This window comes from Octopus bimaculoides, chromosome 11 (genome assembly GCF_046866305.1).
Source record: "Octopus bimaculoides isolate indiv1 chromosome 11, ASM4686630v1, whole genome shotgun sequence".
Classification (NCBI taxonomy): domain Eukaryota; kingdom Metazoa; phylum Mollusca; class Cephalopoda; order Octopoda; family Octopodidae; genus Octopus; species Octopus bimaculoides.
Window position 1 is genome coordinate 14,900,139 of NC_142938.1, and position 20,000 is coordinate 14,920,138.

General features: G+C 38.0%; 1 protein-coding gene across 2 annotated transcripts in view; it reads right to left on the reverse strand.

The window, feature by feature from the left end:
- Nucleotides 1-20,000, reverse strand: part of LOC106874223 (uncharacterized) — a 132,918-nt gene that overhangs the window by 1,011 nt on the left and 111,907 nt on the right. The window contains exons 7-10 of one of the 2 annotated variants that reach the window (XM_089359509.1): nucleotides 7,934-8,427; nucleotides 5,918-6,044; nucleotides 4,728-4,790; nucleotides 694-846 (exon numbers count right to left, since the gene is read on the reverse strand). In XM_089359509.1, the coding sequence (XP_089215635.1) occupies nucleotides 694-846; nucleotides 4,728-4,790; nucleotides 5,918-6,044; nucleotides 7,934-8,427 (837 nt within the window). Of the gene's footprint in view, nucleotides 1-693; nucleotides 847-4,715; nucleotides 4,791-5,917; nucleotides 6,045-7,933; nucleotides 8,428-20,000 lie in introns of both variants that reach the window. The other variant, XM_089359508.1, reaches the window with a different exon arrangement.

The window sequence follows — 20,000 nt, forward strand, 5'->3', positions numbered from 1 at the left end:
ACATATTGTCGCAAAAGAGCTCTTTTTTACTCTTTTACTTGTTTCAGTCATTTGACTGCAGTCATGCTGGAGCACCGCCTTTAGTCAAGAAAATCGACCCCAGGACTTATTCTTTGTAAGCCTAGTACTTATTCTATCGGTCTCTTTTTGCCGAACTACTAAGTTACGGGGACGTAAACACACCAGCATCAGTTGTCAAGTGATTGTGGGGGGACAAACACAAACACATACATATATATATATATATATATATATATATATATATAGGTTCAAAAAAGGAAAAAGACAAAAAAAAACAACAAAAAAAACATGAGGACGTGATACAGATTGTGTTACTAGGCGCTCGGGAAAGGAAAGAAACGACGGGCTTCTTTCAGTTTCCGTCTACCAAATCCACTCACAAGGCTTTGGTCGGCCCGAAGCTATAGTAGAAGACACTTGCCCAAGGTGCCACGCAGTGGGACTGAACCCAGAACCATGTGGTTGGTAAGCAAGCTACTTACCACACAGCCATTTCTGCACTAAGTACAGACACTGAATTTCTTGGAGAATAGTACTCCAACTTGCTTGAAACACACACACACACACACACACACAGCAACTTCCTTATACATTAACATAATCAGACAGCACATTTTGTGAATCATGAGTAAAAATAGAAGAAAATATAGACGGTGCTATGAGGACACTTACGGAATTATACAGTGAGCAATTCTTGAAAACTAATTTGATATCCGCGATGAAGCGTTCGACATCTTTGTAATGGTTGAAGTGTTGCCGAGAAAGTTTGTATTTTATCGTCGTGAAATCCATTGGATTCGTGATAATTCTATAGTAGTTAGGAACCTGGAAGAATGCATGAAAATTATCAATTAGAAGCTAGACAATCTAATTAATTTAATCAATGAATCAATCGTTTAAACAAAAATCAATACACTAAACGAATGCACTGAAGCAATTTGACCAATAAAGCAGCAGTGTGTAAAATTTATAAAGAAGGAAAAAATGGAGGGAAAAAACATTGAGTAGAACAAGAGGGAATATACGTGTGTGTGTGTGTGTGTGTGTGTGTGTGTGCGCGCGCACGTGCATGGATACAGAATGTTTTCTATCTTCTATGACATCATCGTTTAACATCCAAGTTTCCATGCCTGCATGGGTCAGATGGAATTTCTACAGCCTGATGCCCTTTCTGTCACCAGCTATAACCTGTTTCCAAGTAAGACAATATTCCCCCCCCCCCCGTGGCCTGACATTAAAAACAACATAGCTTGTATGGCAGTGAGGAAGTAAATAATAAATAATAATAATAATAATAATAATAATAATAATAATAATAAGAGCACTCAGAGAGTGCAAACCTCCACCAAAGCAACACCAACATCCTCTTAACAATTAAGCAGAGATTATTTTTTAAATGAGAATATCTGAAATAAACTCAACTGCTCTTACAAACAAGAATACTGAAAATGAACCCGACTGCCCTCAAAAATTAAGTAAAAAAACAAATGGAAAAATAATCCATAATTCTTGTCCGGTACCAGATCTATTCCAAAATCTAATCAGTTCATACCAGTCGTGAGGCCAAACATCCCTGAAGGTTTCATCAAAATCCATCCAGCGGTTCTTGAGATATCTTGTCCACGGATAAACAAACAGCCAAACAAACGAACACAACTGAAAACAATACCTCCGCCTTCGCGAAGGAAGAGGTAGTAATAATGATGATGATGAGTTCAAATTTTGACACAAGGCCAACAATTTCATGGGAAAGGGTAAGTCAGTTACATCAGCACCCAGTGCTCAACTGGTACTTATTTTGTCAACCCCCAGAAAGATGGAAGGCGAAGTTGACCTCAACGGCATTTGAACTCAGAACGTAAAGACAAACGAAATGCTGCTGAGCACTTTGCCTCGCATGCTAACGAGTCTGCCACCTCACTGCCTTAAAAATAATAACAATAATAATAATAATAATAATAATAATAATAATAATAATATAGGCAAGCTAAATAAAAAGAAGTCTTTAGGAAATATTTACATACACACACAAACAAAAATGAATCAGACAGCCATAAACAGCAAGTCACTATCCCAAGATCAGTTTGCTCAAAGTGAAGAAAACATAACAAAAAAGTATTTAATAAAAGAACAAAAAGCAAAAGCCCGCTGTACGACAGAACTGATTGGGTGTGTAACTGATTAGTGACTTTACAACAACAACAAATCCATCATCCCATTAACAGACAGTGAAATCATAGCCATGGAATACAAATCACTTTACAAGACAAGGGTGTATATGGCGGATTGGAAAGGGGTGTGGAGGGAGAAACCAGTAGTGGTAATAGTAGTAGCAGTAGTAGTAGCAGCAGCAGAGTGGAAGTTATTATGTTGTAAGCTATGATGGGACATAAAACTAAAATGGAGGCACCACAAAGTACGTTTTTATTACAATGCCAAGAAAACACTGTTATTCTCAAGGATGTTTTATGCCTTGAACAATAAATGTTTTACAGATTTCAGAACAAAGAGTGTTTCTTTTCTTTCTCTCTCTCTCTCTCTCTCTCTCCCTCTCTCAATACTATATGCATATCTTTTCTGTTCTGTTCCTTCCCGCCACCAAAAATCAATCAATTCCATCTAGCCAGAGATAAAAAAAAAATTTCTTTTAACCCTATGACAACAAGTATTCTTTTCATCAAGCAACTAGGTTGCATTGACAGTAAATCATCTCAGCTGAGATCCGTGATTAGCACACAACAATGGTTCGGCACATATTTACATCAACTGCTTAAAACAGTTTACGGCGGTGATTCATTCGTCTGCCTGCACGCATCAACGGTAATCGCACTGATTGAAGTCAGCACTCAAGGTTGGCAGCAAGAAGGGGCAATCAGGCCTTTGAAAATCTACCACAATAAACTCCATCCCACCCATGCAAGGTATCAAAAAGTGGTGGTAATCATCATCATCATCATCATTATGGCAATAGTACCACTGCTTCTACTGCCACCTTTTCAAAGAAATTAGAAACAAGAAATATGTCTTATGGTTTGATTCTGCAACTCTCTAGTCATGGCCTTCTAACCTTCTCAGAAGAATCCTGACACCTGCTAACCTCACAAATGTGTTTTTGAGTTTGATATTTTTTTTCTTTTTTTTTTTTTTTTTTTTGACACATGCCACCACAACTTCCATCACATTTTTAGTAACATTTTATTCTTTCTTTGAATAATACAGGCTTAGCAGAAACAGAAAGAGACAAGGACGCACAAAAGAAAGAAAAAAAAAGGAATTAGAAGAACAACTGCAAATACATCACCGACAGCTAAGAATTTAACAAGGTTTCATTCACTTGAACGTAGAAAAAAAAAATAAGATGAAGGAAGGAAAGGTGAGTAGCAGTAGCTGCAGTGGTGGTAGTGGAGGTGATGGTGGTGGTAATAATCATCAAATACATGCTACAGGTCTCTAAAACATATTCTATCAGAGACTCAGATTTGATAAGTCTATAAATAAATATCATTATTATTATTATTATTATTATTATTATTATTATTATTATTATTATTACAGTTGAAGAATAACTAGACAGCAAAATAAGAAGAAAAAACAAAAACAAGAAAGCTGAAATCAACCAAGTGTAGAAATGTATGACAGACAATTTGTAGACTTGCGACTTGTTTGTAAGACAGGTTTAGTTAACAGTGAGAGGCACGGCGCAGTTGGAGTGGGGAGGGGGTAGTTGTGAAGGTGGTGGTGGTTAGTGTGGCTAAACGTGAGGGCATCACGTGTGTACATGTATATATGCATGTGCATATTCAGATTCATCTGTCTATCCATGCGCTCACACAGATATATATGTGAAAAGTGTGTGCGTCTTTGCGTCATTCTATGCATGTACAAAGACATACATGCATGCATGAATACATACATACAGGTGGTAGAGGGTAGTGGCTGTTTGGTTGTTGAGGATAAATGTGAGAGCATCATATGGGTATGTATGTGTATATATAGATTTATCTATCTACATATATATAATATATATATATATATATATATATATATATATATATATATACACACATATAAAAGAGTATAAGTGAGTGTATGTATGTGTGTTTGTGTGTATATATATATATATATATATATATATATATACATACACACACACACACAGACAGACACATACACACGTATGTATTTAAGTAGATACATAAGGGTGGATAAATGGATAGATTACTTGCGATGAAAAGAAAACAGTAACCAAAGAAAAAAAAGGCAAAGAAAAAAAACAAAGAAGAATAAAGAGACAAAAAAAAAGAAAAGCTTAGTTTCAGAGTCTCATTTAGAATGAACCAAATTGCAAGAAATTCTCTTCGCTGACAATCAAAAGAAAGATTAAAGAGAGAAAAAAGGGGATGAAAAAAATGATTGGAAGACAAGGAAAACTAGTAGAAAATAAAAAAGAGAGAAAAAAAAGACAAGGAAAAGTACCAAAACAGAAACATTGACAGAAGTAAAAGACAGCAAGGAGCTAGAATCTGACATGGTAATTCGGTTAGCTAGATTCAATATTTGGTTAGAATGAAGTCGATCCAGCTAGATATATAGCATACAATGAGATTAGGCTTAAAGAAGACTGGAATGAAAACAGCCAAAAAGAAAATGGTCAAAGGAACAAGAGTAGTATTCTCTGGAGTGAAAATACTTACAGCTTTACTCACTGGTTCATGGAATGCAGTGCTGGCACTGTGGCAGAACAGCTCGAGAAGAACTCGTTCACACACCTGTGAAACAATAAAGAACAGAAAACATGACATTCAGGAGATTTTTTAAAAAATGGGGGCCTTTAAGCCCGTGGCAGTGTTTAGTCTGGCTGCTAACTCTGTAACTCCTTTAACTTGTTTCAGCTTTTAACCCTTTAGCATTTAAACCAGCCATATCCGGCCAAAAGTATTCTGCCTATTCTATGTTCAAACTGACCAGATCTAGTCTTTCACACCAATAACATTTTTTAAATTAACAGCCACCTCATCAAAATCTCATAGCTACAAAGATAATGCATGATTAGTTCAAAACAATGTGGACAAAAAAATCATTAATTATGGCAGAATAATGTGAACACTAAAGGGTTAAAACTGTGGTCATGCTGGGGCATCAACTTTAATTGAAAAAAAATTAATAATAATATTTTTTTTTTTTTAATTTTTAAATATTTCACAGGTATTGCTATGTGGTCAAGAAGCTTGATTTGCAACCATCTGGTTTTGGGTTCAGTCCTACTGCACAATACTTTGGACATGTGTGTTATACTATTGCCCCAAGCTGAACAATGTCTTGTAAGAGAATTTGGTGGACAGAAACTGTGTCGAAGCCTGCTGTGTGTGTGTGTGTGTCACCACTTGACAACTGGTGTTGGCTTATGTCCCTTTAACTTAGCAGTTCAGCAAAAGAGACCAACAGAATTAGTACCAAAGTTAAAAATAAAAAAAACAGAAGTACTGGGGACAATTTGTAGGCCTAAACCCGCCAAAATGAGGCTCCAGCATGGCTGCAGTCCAATGACTGAAACAAGTAAAAGGTAAATGATAAAATACAAGTATGTCTGAGCCTAACTACTAGAAAATCTTTTGCTGCCTTAATCAAAGGAAAAAATTTTAGGAATCCATACACCAAAACATGTGACCTATTTCCCCTTCACTTTACCTATATGCACCAAGCCAAAATATGAACAATATTGAAAAGTTTTGCAGCTGAAAGAGACAAAACTTCTTTTTTAAATCAAGTATTCGTTTTCTCAAGAAGTACACACATTCATTTGCACCAATTTTTATCTCCATTCACACTCTAAAAAAATACAACAACAATAAGACATTCTACCAGCCAAGATGGCTAAAATACTCCAGACACTCACCTTGAGTTCTTTGCCATGCAGCCCTGTTGGAACTTTCCGTTTTGTTCCGCCACCTACAAGGTAATCATTTAAGGTTGGTTCATCAATAACTTCAGGATCTTCACAGAATGTACAGTTCCAGCCACCACTGAAAAATAAATTTTAGCTTATTTAATTTTTCTTTTCTTTTTTTTTAAACTCAATAAGTTGTATGCATATATATTTGAAATAACCTCATACATTAATCCTTTTGTAAGCATATTTATTAACCCTTAACATTCAAAACAGCCATATCCAGCCAAAATATTCTACCTGTTTTATATTCACCCTGTCCAGATCTACCTTACAATATCATACAAAAAACTGATAGTTGCCTTATCAAAATCTCAAAATCTCAATGCATCAATAATTCAAAACAATGTGAATAAATAAGCATTACTTTCAACAGAATAACGTGAATGCTGAAGGGTTAATAAATTTTGAAAACAAAGCAGAGTTTATTAGAACAACTTTCTCATTATTAAACTGATTTGGAATATAAATTAGCACAAAATTTGAATAGGTTTTAATTTAGATTACATTATCCCTTTTGTTAGCATGCTTCTGTTAAAATATGCTGCCTTTGTTTCAATTAATTTAGAAAATAATTAAGAATTTATTAGAATAATGTTCTCATTATCAAACTGGTTTGGAATATAAATTAACACAAAGTTTTAATGGAAGATTTTAATTTAAATCACTTTAACCCTTTCGTTACCATATTTCTGTTAAGATATGCTGCCCTTGTTTCAAATAATTTTGAAAGTAAAATCATCTTAAAATAGTTTCGAATATAAATTAACATGAAATTTTCATGGAAGTTTTTAAATTAACTCACTTTAACTTTTCTCTTATGTTTCTAGTGAAGTACATTGTCTTTATTTTAATTAATTTTGAGCATAATGAAGAATTTATTAAAATAACTTGGTCACTATTAAACTAGTTTGGATTGTAAATTGACATGAAATTTTTGATAGAAGGTTCTACTTAAACTTTTTTGTTAGCATATGTCTAATGAAATAAACTGTCTTTGTTTCAATCAATTTTTTGAAAATACTGAAGAATTTATTTAAATAATTTTGTCATCATTTAACTGGTTTCAAATATAAATCAACATGGAATTTTGATAAAAGGTTTTAATTTTGATAGCTTTAAAATAGAGTGAATTTGTATCATAAAAACAAGGATTCCATATCGTTTTCATTTACCAAGCTTCACTAATATGGTATTAGTAGTTTATCTGAAGCTATGGAAGAAAGTTTAGAGAGAGAGAGAAAATAGTGACGGAGAAAGAAGTAAGGAGTCACAGAGAGAGAAGTAGAGAGGAAAAGAGAGAAGAGTAGTCGGAGATAGAGAGAGTAGGGTGATAGAGAGAAAAGTAAAGAGTGATCGAGTGGAGTCAAGAGTGGCAGAAAGAGAGGAGTAGAGAGACGGGGAGAGGCAGGAAGAAAATGAGAGCAAAGAAGAGGTGACAGGGGAAAAGGGGGAAGGAGAGGGTGAAATTAAAGGAAAGAAGTGTAAAGGTGTCAAATAGAACTGGCAGGGCAGGAGAGAGAGGCGAGGGCAGGAGAGAGAGAGAGAGAGAGAGAGAGAGAGAGAGAGGCAGGGCAGGAGAGAGAGGCAGGGCAGGAGAGAGAGAGAGAGGCAGGGCAGGAGAGAGAGAGAGAGGCAGGGCAGGAGAGAGAGAGAGGCAGGGCAGGAGAGAGAGAGAGGCAGGGCAGGAGAGAGAGAGGCAGGGCAGGAGAGAGAGAGAGGCAGGGCAGGAGAGAGAGAGAGGCAGGGCAGGAGAGAGAGAGAGAGACAGGGCAGGAGAGAGAGGCAGGGCAGGAGAGAGGGGCAGGGCAGGGCAGGAGAGAGGGGCGGGGCAGGAGAGACAGGAAAGGGCAGGACAGACAGACAGACAGACAGACAAGCAAACAAACTGACAGACAGAATAACAGCAAAAAAAAATTGCACGTCCTGAAAGCGAAGAGAGAGGCAGACAGAGGAGGCACTGACCTTGGAGCTCCCATCAATGCAGGAATGTGGCACTGCAGATGGAAAACCTTTGGGCAGGAATCACAACAGAGGAGCTCGCCACCATTGCGACAGCAAGCACAATAGTCTTCATTGGGATCATCACTGCCAGCATCATCTAAATTACAGGACGGTGGGGGGTGGGGTTGCTTTTGAGGCTGTGGTATCGTCCGCTGCTGTTGCTGCTGTAGCAGTGGTTGTTGTTTGTGTGGTTGCTGGGAAGTTTGTTGCTGCTGAGACGGCTGTGACGGTGGTCGTGGCTGCTGCTGTTGTTGTTGTTGTTGTGACTGTTGTTGTTGATGGTGCTGCTGCGGCTGTTGCTGCTGCTGTGGTTTCTGCTGCTGTTGCTGCAGTTGTTGCTGCCCAACAGACGATGTGGTAGACAAATTCTCAGACATGTGAGAGGGGATGAGATCAGAGGTATCCAAAGGTAAGTTGTTCAGGGCCTTCTCTAGATTTGGGGTGGATTTATTTACCTGTTGCAGAGAACAAACAAATAAATAAATAACAAAAAAAAAAAACAAAGAAAGAATTTAAAACACAATATGCACACACAACAAGATTTGAGAGAATGTAACCATACAAGACTCGAAAATTTTCAAGTCCACAGTGACCTCAATCCTTCTGTATTGGGGGGGTGAGAGCTGGACTCTTACAGCTAAGAAACCAGGCATTTGAGCACAAGTGCTTCAGGCTGTTACACAGAGCACAAAATGAATAGTTTTGTGAGGTGGCAAGTCAACAAAAATACTGGCAAATAGGAAGCACTGCTGGCACAGGTAAAAAGACTAAAGCTTGCTTGGTGTGAACATGTATCCTGCCGAAACCATTCTTCAGGGCACATTTGTGTGCAGGCAAAAGAGAAGCAGAGAAGATCATGGCTTGACAACATCAATGACTGAAAAGGCCACAACACAGTGACCCTGCTATACCTGACAGAGAACAAAGACTAGAGACCAGTGGCAATGGCTGACTATGAAAGCATCTAGAGGGGTACCCCCAACAACTGGTTGTTCAGGAACCTTAACAATAGTGAACCCTACAAATAAGCTATGCCTATGAAAGTGGGGGGGGGGGAGAATAAAATAAGTAGCAGGAATTAAAAATAATTAACATCAAGGCCGATTTGCTCAACTAAACTAGTCAAGGCAGTGCCCCAGCATGGCCGCAGTCCAATGACTAAAACAAGAACAGGGAGATAAAAAAAAAAAGACTATTTATTTCCGTTATTTGCTCTACTCTATCTTCAATCACTTACAGACTCCATGCTTAAACACTTCAACCAAAGCTTAACCAACCTCAAATGTAACCCTCTTTACTGTCTTGCAAGCAGAAAAACTACAAACATTTATGCTGGGCATAGAAGGGGCCTGTAAGACTGTTAATTAGACCCTGTCAGATTAAATAACCAATAAAGGCTAGATTAATTAACTGACAATTCGTTGATTAAGCAATCGACAATTCACAGATAAATAATAGTTTTTATGTATCCGACTAAGTTATCTCCCTTTACACTGATGTCAACTGTGCAATTTGTTATCTTACAAGATTGGATGAAATAAATGAGAGAACATCAGGTCCATATAGTCTTTAAAAGCCCATGACTAACCCTGATGCATTCTTTGGTCCTTCGTGCTTCAGTCACTAGACTACGACCATGCTGGAACACCACCTTAACCCTTTAATGTTCACATTGCTCAGTCAGCTGTAATGTGTATTTCTTCACATCATTTTAAATTCATCCTGCATTATCTGTAGTTTTCAGATTTATATTAATAGGTCTGACTTACACCAGAGTACAAACGACAGAGAAATAATTAAAGGGATAGAAGAAAAAGTCCAACAGCTGCTGGTGGTGGTCGGCAATCCATAAATAAATGTTGGCAGAGTTAGTTCATCACAACATGTGGCCGTATGGATGCAATTAACATTGGACAAGACAAGCCACCTTGTTTATGCTCAAAATGACATTCTAGGGAAGGTGTGAGATGTCAGATCTGGTCAGTTTGAACATTAAACAATGTAGAGTATTTTGGCCAGGTATGGCTGGTTTAAATACTAAAGGGTTAAAGAATATTTTCTTTAACAAACCAAATCAACCTCTACAATTTATTGTATCTCTTCATATTCTATTATCCCCTTTTCAATACCAAACTACAAAGTTACAAAGCGATGGATGGATGGATGGATGGATGGATGGATGGATGGATGGATGGATGGATATAGGTGCAGGCATGGTTGTGTGCTTAAGACATTTGCTTCTCGGTCACATGGCTTTTGGTTCAATCCCACCGTGTGTATAGCAAGGGCAAGAGTCTTCTTTAAAAAAAAATGACACCTAACTGAACCCTGTGTGTGTGTGTGTGTGTGTGCGTGTGCGCGTACGTGTGCGCATGCATTTTGCAAGTTCATGTTTCCTTTGTCTACACATTTTCTTTGTAATTAATGGTTTCACTAACAGTGGTATTTGCCTATACATAAATACCTATATATTTATATTCACACACACACACACACATATATATATATATATATATATATATATATATATATATATATATATTAGGGACAAAATCCCAAATTACAGGTAAAAACTCAATTCAAATCAATTTATAAAAAATCAAAATTAAATTGAGCTTTATAGATTATAATATATTATAGATTATAATATATAAAAATATATATTCATGTATACATGCACACACAAAAATATATATTTCATTCTCACTCTCTCAGACATGTGAAAAGCCATGCAGCTCCATTTCACCAACCTGCTCAACCTCAATTTCCTCCCCCACACCTTACCTCCATATAACATATGGTCACAGCACCTTCCTTCCCGGGGTTTGTTCACTGGCGGCATGAAAATAAGCTCCCAGTACACACTGTAATGTGGTTGGCATTTGGAAGGGCATCCAGCCATAGAAAGCATACCAAAGCAGACACTGGAGCCCAGTTCAGTCCATTAGCTCATCAGATCCTTATCAAATCATGCATCAGTCACGAGACTACGACCATGTTTAAGGCAGCGAGCTGGCAGAAACGTTAGCACACCAGGCAAAATACTTAGCGGTATTTCATCTGCCATTACGTTCTGAGTTCAAATTCCGCCAAGGTCGACTTTGCCTTTCATCCTTTCAGGGTCAATAAATTAAGTACCAGTTACACATTGGGGTCGATGTAATCAAACTTAATTCCTTTGTCTGTCCTTGCTTGTCCCCCGCTATGTTTAGCCCCTTGTGGGCAATAAAGAAATAAGATCCTTATCAAATCATCCAACCATGAAGATGCATGGTTTAGTGGTTAGAGTGTTGGATTCATGATTGTAAGATTGTGGTTTCAATTCCTGGGCTGGATGATGTGTTGTGTTCTTGAGCAAAACACTTCATTTCATATTGCACCAGTCCACTCAGCTGGCGAAAAAGAGTAATCCTGTGACAGATCAGCATCCCATCCAAGTGGGGAATATATAAACCATCAAAACCAAGAAACTGGCAATAATGAGTCAGCATGACTCGAGAAGATAACATTACTTCCTTTTTTTTTTTTTATTAAGTCATCCAACCCATGCAAACATAGAACATGATCATACACACACACACACACACACAAAGGGTTTGGATTACAAGAGCAAACATTAGGAGGATGAATTTAAACGACCTAAAACTCAGAGTATCAAAGACTGCAAATACCCAGTAGACAGAACCCTAAAGTTTGAAAATATTTGGCAGGGAACAATCAGCCTTGAAAAATATTTCCATTTTTGAAAGGCAGCTTATTGTTTGAAACATGCATTCTAACATATTCCTTTTTTTTTTTTTTTTTTTTTTTTTAAGCTACACCAGAATTAAGTATTTTAAAAGAAGAGTGATAGTTTCAAAATGGACATTATTTATGAAAGACACACATATATCTATTCTGCTGCAATATAATGACTTGAGGAGAAAAAAATAAGAGGAAAATTAATCTTAAAGACATTTATTTGCAGTTTTAAAAATGTAGTTAATTTGAAGAAACATAGCCAAACATTTATTTTTGTTATGCTACATCAAAATAGTATTGAAAATATAGGTGAAAATTTAAACAGTTCCTTTAATGGATATTTCATTCTTAAAATTCTCAAATATGTCCCTTCATTTCTTTCAATACGAAAACAAGCATAACCAAACAACAAACCGGTAAAAATATTGAAAGAAACATGCATCTGCTTATCTCCCTTTTCCTTCATTCTTTCGCTTCATAATACCAACATATGAAATTCAGTCCTTTCAAACATTCTATTTAAAATTTTGTATTAAACGGTAAGAGGAAATCTTAAATAATGAGACTATTTGAAGAACAGAAACATTTAATAAATCAACAATTTCAGTTTTTCGATTAAGTCTTCCGATATCACATGACTGCAAAATTATTCTGTATATTTCCTTCTAAGTAAATACATATGCCATAACCAGCTTGCTTTTGTTGTTCTGACATTGTGTAATAAAAGTAAATAAAGTTAAGAGATATCTCCCTTTCAGAATTCTAAATATTCTAAATATTCATTTAGAACAATCTTCCACTATATTTTTTCCTCTTAAATATTTGAAAATTCGGTGGTTCTGAGTTCGGTTGTTCAATCTTTTGACCTTATGACATTTAGGTCATTTGAATTCAGTCTTATGATCAGCACCTATATATATATATATATATATATATATATATATAGACGTATGTACATACATACATATATATTTGTGTGTATGTGTGTGTGTGTGTGTGTGTGTGTGTGTGTGTGTGTGTACTGCAGTAAAAGAACCGATCAGTGCTTAGGCATAAGCGAACTTTAGCTTAGTTAAAATGTTGGTGACATATTTCACCTTCTAATGGCAAATAAGTATATATATACTGTGTGTGTGTGTGTGTGTGTGTGTGTGTGTGTGTGTGTGTGTGTGTGTGTGTGTATAACTTTTAACTTTATTTTTTTCACTTGTTTCAATCATTAGACTACAGCCATGCTGGAGCACCGCCTTGAATTTTTAGTCAAATGAATCGACCCCAGTACTTTTTTTTTTTTACAGTCCAGTACTTACTTTACAGATCTCTTTTGCCAAATTGCTAGGTTACAAGGAGCACAAAAACACCAACACTGATTGTCAAGCGGTGGTGGGGGTCACACAAGCATAGACACCACACGCAACGGGCTTCTTTCAGTTTCCGTCTACCAAATCCTCTCATGAGGATGTGGCCAGCCTGAGGCTATAGTAGAAGGTGCCACACAGTGGGACTGAACCCAAACCATATATGGTTGAGAAGCAAGCTTCTTACCACACAGTATATGTATGTGTGTATACAAAAACAAAATTATACCTTATCCTTTATATGTTTCAGTCCATGGGCTGCAGCCATACTGGAGCACCACTTTGAAAGGTCACAGTATCGGAGTTTCCTAGACTCGGGGGCCCCTAGACCCGTTCCCCTTCCTACCCCCAACCAACCACCCGGTGTGGTCAACCAAGCCTTAAGACGGTGACATAGTCAAACAAATCATTTTTTTTTTTTGTTGTTGTCGTTAAAACTTGGTGTCTTAAGTTGCAGGGACAAAAACAAACCAAAAGTAGTAAGGGTCAGGGGACGAACATGAAGACATATGCACATACAAGCATGAACACAGGCTACTTTCACTTTCTGTTCAATGAAACCACTCACAGGGCCTTGGTTGGCCCAACGCTATAGTAGAAGCCAACTTCCTCAAGGTGTCGCACAGTGCAACTGAACTCGGAACCATGTGGTTGGCAAGAAACATGCCAATGCTAACGTGTGTTAGAGAGATCAACAGAACCAAATGTCTCACTTGCAGCATGCTTTCTATGGCTAAATGGCCTTCCTGGCACCAATGATATTACAGACAGTACTTGGTTGCTTTGAATTCTTCCTTCAGTTTTTTTTTTTTTTTCCTTTTATGTATTTGTACGACCAACACAGCTGAAGTCTTGTAACAAGCAAGACCAAAGAGCTTTTACATGACAGAGAGAGAGAGAGAGAGAGAGAGAGAGAGAGAGAGAGTGTGTGTGGTTAGGAGAAAGAACAGTGGCATTAGACGAGGGAGTTGAGAAATTGAAGCAGAATGGGAAGAATTGTTTTATTGCTGGCAGAGGGCGAGAAACCGAGACTGTGTTAGAGAAGGAAAGGAATGATAGAAGAAAGGAAAGGAATGATAGAAGAAAGGAAAGGAATGATAGAAGAAAGGAAAGGAATGATAGAAGAAAGGAAAGGAATGATAGAAGAAAGGAAAGGAATGATAGAAGAAAGGAAAGAGAAATAGCAGTGTCGGAGGCTAGGGGAAAGAGCGTCAGAGTAAAAGATTAGGGAGTAGGGGGAATGGCCCCGGGGTGGGGTGGGGGGGTCAGCAGGAAAACATTTGGGACTACACTGTGATATATCTTTTTTTGTCTTTTACTCATTTCAGTCAACAGACTGTGGTCATGCTGGGGTACCACCTTGAAGGATTTCTAATCGAATGAATCAACCCCAGTATTTACATTTCGTTGAGCCTGGTATTTATTCTATTGTCTCTTCTGCCAAACAGCTACATTAAGGGGACATAAACACACCAACATCAATCAGTTGTCAAGTGGTGGTGTATAAATATATATATATATATATGAAACAACTTCTATCTCATTCCAGGGTGAAAAACTAGAGGTAGTCGATAGCTTCCGCTATCTGGGCGACCAAGTTAGTAGTGGGGGTGGGTGCGCTGAAAGTGTAGCTGCTAGAATAAGAATAGCCTGGGCAAAGTTTAGAGAGCTCTTACCCCTGCTGGCGACAAAGGGACTCTCACTCAGAGTAAAAGGCAGACTGTATGACGCATGCGTACGAACAACCATGCTACATGGCAGTGAAACATGGGCTGTAACTGCTGAGGACATACGTAAGCTCGCAAGGAATGAAGCCAGTATGCTCCGTTGGATGTGTAATGTCAATGTGAATACCCGTCAGATTGTAAGTATCTTGAGAGAAAAGCTGAACATTAGAAGCATCAGTTGTGGCGTGCAAGAGAGACGATTGCGCTGGTATGGACATGTGGTGAGAATGGAGGAGGATAGCTGTGTGAAAAAGTGCCACACCCTAACAGTTGAGGGAACCCGTGGAAGAGGTAGGCCCAGGAAGACCTGGGCTGAGGTGGTGAGGCAAGACCTTCGTACATTGGGCCTCACCGAGGCAATGACTACTGACCGAGACCTTTGGAAATGTGCTGTGCGTGAGAAGACCCGGCAAGCCAAGTAAGATCGTTGCCAGTGCCCCTGGACTGGTTCTTGTGCGGGTGGCACATGAGATGCACCATTTTGAGCGTGGCCATTGCCAGTACCGCCTGACTGGCTCCTGTAGGATTTTCAAGCGAGATCGTTGCCAGTGCCCCTGGACTGGCTTGTGCGGGTGGCACATAAAAGACACCATTTCGAGCGTGGTCGTTTTCGTGCGGGTGACACGTAAAAGCACCCACTACACTCTCTGAGTGGTTGGCGTTAGGAAGGGCATCCAGCTGTAGAAACTCTGCCAAATCAGACTGGAGCCTGGTGTTGCCATCCGGTTTCACCAGTCCTCAGTCAAATCGTCCAACCCATGCTAGCATGGAAAGCGGACGTTAAACGATGATGATATATATATATATATAGGTGCAGGAGTGGCTATGTGCTGAGTAGCTTGCTTACCAACCACATGGTTCTGGGTTCAGTCCCACTGCATGGCACCTTGTGCAAGTGTCTTCTACTATAGCCTCGGGCCTTGTGAGTGGATTTCGTAGACAGAAACTGAAAGAAGCCTATCACTCACACACACACACACACACACACACACACACACACACACACACACACACACACACACACCAGCAGCAAAAATATTCAGAATTGAATGTTTATATAGATGTTAATATTGATATTATCATCAAAGTTAATACAAATAGACCATAATAACAACAACATTGTGTGTGTGTGTGTGTGTGTGTGTGTGTGTGTGTGTGTGTGTGTGTGTGGATGGATGGAGTGGAGGTGCATGGTGTACCACACTTTAGATGTCAAAGTGATAGCAGAACAACACGAGATGAAGTATTTTAGCTCAAAAAAACAACATGCTGCCCAGTCCTGGAATCAAACTTATGGTCTCACAATTCTGAGTACAACACCTTAACCAGTAGCATACGTGCTTTCATATACATATGCATTACATATATATATATATATGTATGCATTCACATATATATGTGTGTGTGTGTGTGTGTGTGTGTGTGTGTGTGTGTGTGTGTGTGTGTGTGCGTACACATAAATATGTGCATGTTTGTATACATATATATTCATGCAAATACACAAAGATATATACACATACACTGTCACATGTCTGAATATATATACAATATACAATCACATAGAAACAAAAATATATTATGCATGTATTTATGAAAACGTGTGTGTCTGTATCTGTGCAAATATATTTTTAAGTCTGTATATGAGGACATGTATAATTATACATACATACACATAAACGTACATATATGTACAATTGCATACATTATACATACACATACACACATACACCAGGTACGAAAAGGTATGTGGCATTAATAAGCTACTGCTATTTCATGGACTCAGTCGTAAGAGGTTACATTAAAAGCTACTCATTTTCATATGCAACATGGCGATAAAACAGACAGGGAAGGAAAAGGAGAGAGAGAGAGAGAGAGAGAGAGAGAAAGAGAGGATGGAGGGATAAAAGAGAGAGAGATGAAAAGATGATGTTTTTCAAATTTGATACTTTGATACTTTGGCATGCGCTGTATACATCAGCGTGTTTCTGCATGACCACGTGTGTGTGTGCGCCTGTATGTAAGGAACGGAGTTATCAACTGTAAAATATTATGGCATTTGTTAAATTTTAACTCTGCAGCTACTCTGCCATTTGTACTATTGCGTAGACGGACAGACAGACAGAGATGGAGACAGAGAAATTGTGTTTGAGTGCTTATGTGCTTGCACATGTATGCATATGTTAAAGTACTAATTAATGCAGAATTCAGAAAAAGTTACGATTATGTGATGTTCATGCATTTCTCAACACAATTTGGCAACATGAATGAAGAGAGATAACTAAAACTACAAGACAATAATATATCTAATGCAATTAGAGATTTTAAATCAATGCCATTCCCATATAGGTCATATTGTTAATAATAATAATAATAATAATAATAATAATAATAATAATAATAATAATAATAATAATAATGATGATGATGATGATGATGATTTCAAAATTTGGCACAAGGCCAGCAAGTCGGGGAGGGACTTAAGTAGATTAAATTGATCCCAGTGTTCAACTGGTACTTATTCTATCAACCCCGAAAGGATGAAAGCCAAAGACAATGTTGGTGGAATTTGAACAGAATGTGAAGACAAATGAAATGCTACTAAACATCTTGCTCAGCGTGATGATAATTAATAATAACAATAATTTCAAATTTTGGCACAAGGCCAGCAAGTTCAGGAGAGAGGGTAAGTCAAATTCATCAACCCCAACTGGTACTTATTTTATCAGCCCCGAAAGGATGAAAAACCGAGTCGGACCTTGGTGGAGTTTGAACTCAGAACGTGAAGATAGATGAAATGCCACGCAACATTTTACCCAGTGCGGTAACCATTCTGTCAGCTTGCCGCCTTAATAATAATAACAACAACAACAATACTTATCCTTTCTACCATAAGCACAAGGGCAGGAATTTAAAGAGAAGGGATTTGTGAATTACATCAACCCCAGTGTGTAACTGGTACTGGAAAAAATGACAGGCGAAATCAACTTTGGCAGTATTTGAACTTAGAATGTAGAGCAGGAGAAAAAGTCACTGGGAATTTAGTCCTGTGCACTAACAATTCAGCCAGCTCACCACTTTAACGACAATATTAATTATAATCCTTTCTTATTTTCACACAAGGCCAGCAATTTCAAGGGGTGAGATTAGTCAATTATATCAGCCTCAGTGCCCTGAGCTGGCAGAATCATTAGTGAAACAAACAAAGTACTAAGCAGCATTTCTTCAGGTGTCTTAAGTTCAAATTCCACTAAGGTTGACTTTGCTTTCGTCCTTTTGGGGTCAAATAAATAAATAAATAAATACCAGCTCAACACTGGGGTCAATGTAATCAACTTTTCTCCTTCCCTATTAATGCTAGCCTTGTGTCATAATCTGATACCCTATAACAAAGAGGAGGGGGTAAGTTTGGAGGAGGGGGTAAGTTGATTACATCAAAGGCAAAGTCGACCTCAGTGGAATTTTGGACTCAGAACATAAGGAGAGACAAAATGGCACTAACTATTTTATCTCACATGTTAATGACTCTACCCGCTCGCCACCTTGATAATGATGTTAATGGATTCAAATTTTGGCACAGGGCCAGCTGTCTTTGAGGGGAGGGGGAGCTGATTTACATCTTGGCAGGCACTTAATTGATCAACCCCAAAAGGATGTGAAAAGCAAACGTGACCTCAGCAGAATGTGGACCCTGGATGTAAAGATGAATGAATTGGCACTAAGCATTTTGTCTGGCATGCTAACAATCCTGTCAGCTTACTGCCTAAATAATAATAATAATAATAATAATAATAATAATAATAATAATAATAATGGTTTCAAATTTTGTCACAAGGGCGGCAATTTTGGAGGAGGAAGGAAGAGACGATTACATCGACCCCCAGTGTTTCACTAATACTTAATTTATCGACCCTGAAAGGATGAAAGGCAAAGTTGACCTTGGCAGAATTTGAACTCAGAATGCAGTGACGGGCAAAATACTGCTAAGCATTTCATCCGGCATGCTAACGACTCTGCCAGCTCGTCACCTTAATAATAATAATAATGATCATAATAATAATAATAATAATAATAATAATAATAATAATCCTTTCTACTCAAGGCACAAGGCCTGAAATTTGGTGGGGGAGGGGACTAGTCAATTACATCGACCCCGGTGTTTCAGTGGTACTTAATTTATCAACCCCGAAGGGATGACAAGCAGAGTCAACCTCGGCCGAATTTGAACTCAGAATGTAAAGATGGACAAAAATATTGCGAAGCATTTAGCCTGGTACAATAACAATTCTACCAGCTGGGGGGGGGGGGGGGGGGGGGGGAGAAGAAGAAGAAGAAGAAGAAGAAGCAGCAGTTTGTTACAAGGACATCAATCTTAGTAGGGAGGGTCATTAGTGAATCACCACCCACCCCGTCCCATCTTGATTGGTACTTTTATTTTATCAGCCTGAAATGACGAAAGGCAAAACTAAACTCAATTCTGCAGAATTTGAAATCAGAACATAGAAGAGCTCATAGCTAAATACTGCAATGGCGATTTTGTCCAATGCTCTAAGGATTATTACAACCCACTGCCCTTAAATATTTCTGGTATGGGAGGGAACAAGGCCTGAAATATAAGGAGGGGTACAACCAGTACTACCAACCCTAGTGCTTGTCTAGTACCTTATCTTATTAACCCCCCGAAAGGATGAGCAGCAACATTTACATCAGCGTGGTTTGAACTCAGAACATAAAATTACCAGAGGAAAATATGTTAAGGCATTTTTTCCAATTCTCTGCAATTCTACTATTCTTTCAAATTTTGGCACTGGGCCAGCAGTTTTTAAGGGTGGAGGAAGCCAATTACACTGACCCCAGTTTTTAACTGGTCACTATTTCATTAACCCCCAAAAAGATGAAAGGTAAAGATGACAAAAGCAGAATCTGAACTTGGAGCATAAAGATGGACGAAGTGCCGCTAAGCATTTTGCTCAGCATGCTAGTGGAATAACAATAATAATAACAACAATAATAATAATAATAATGGATTTACATCGTCATTATTATTATCATTATTACTAAAACATAAGCTCCAATATATACACACATGTAATTTTATCAGCCTGAAATGATGATACAAACACATACACACATATGGACAGACAGGTAGTAAAAAAAAAAATTATACATAAACATACAAATTAATACAAAGGGCCTTGTCAACAT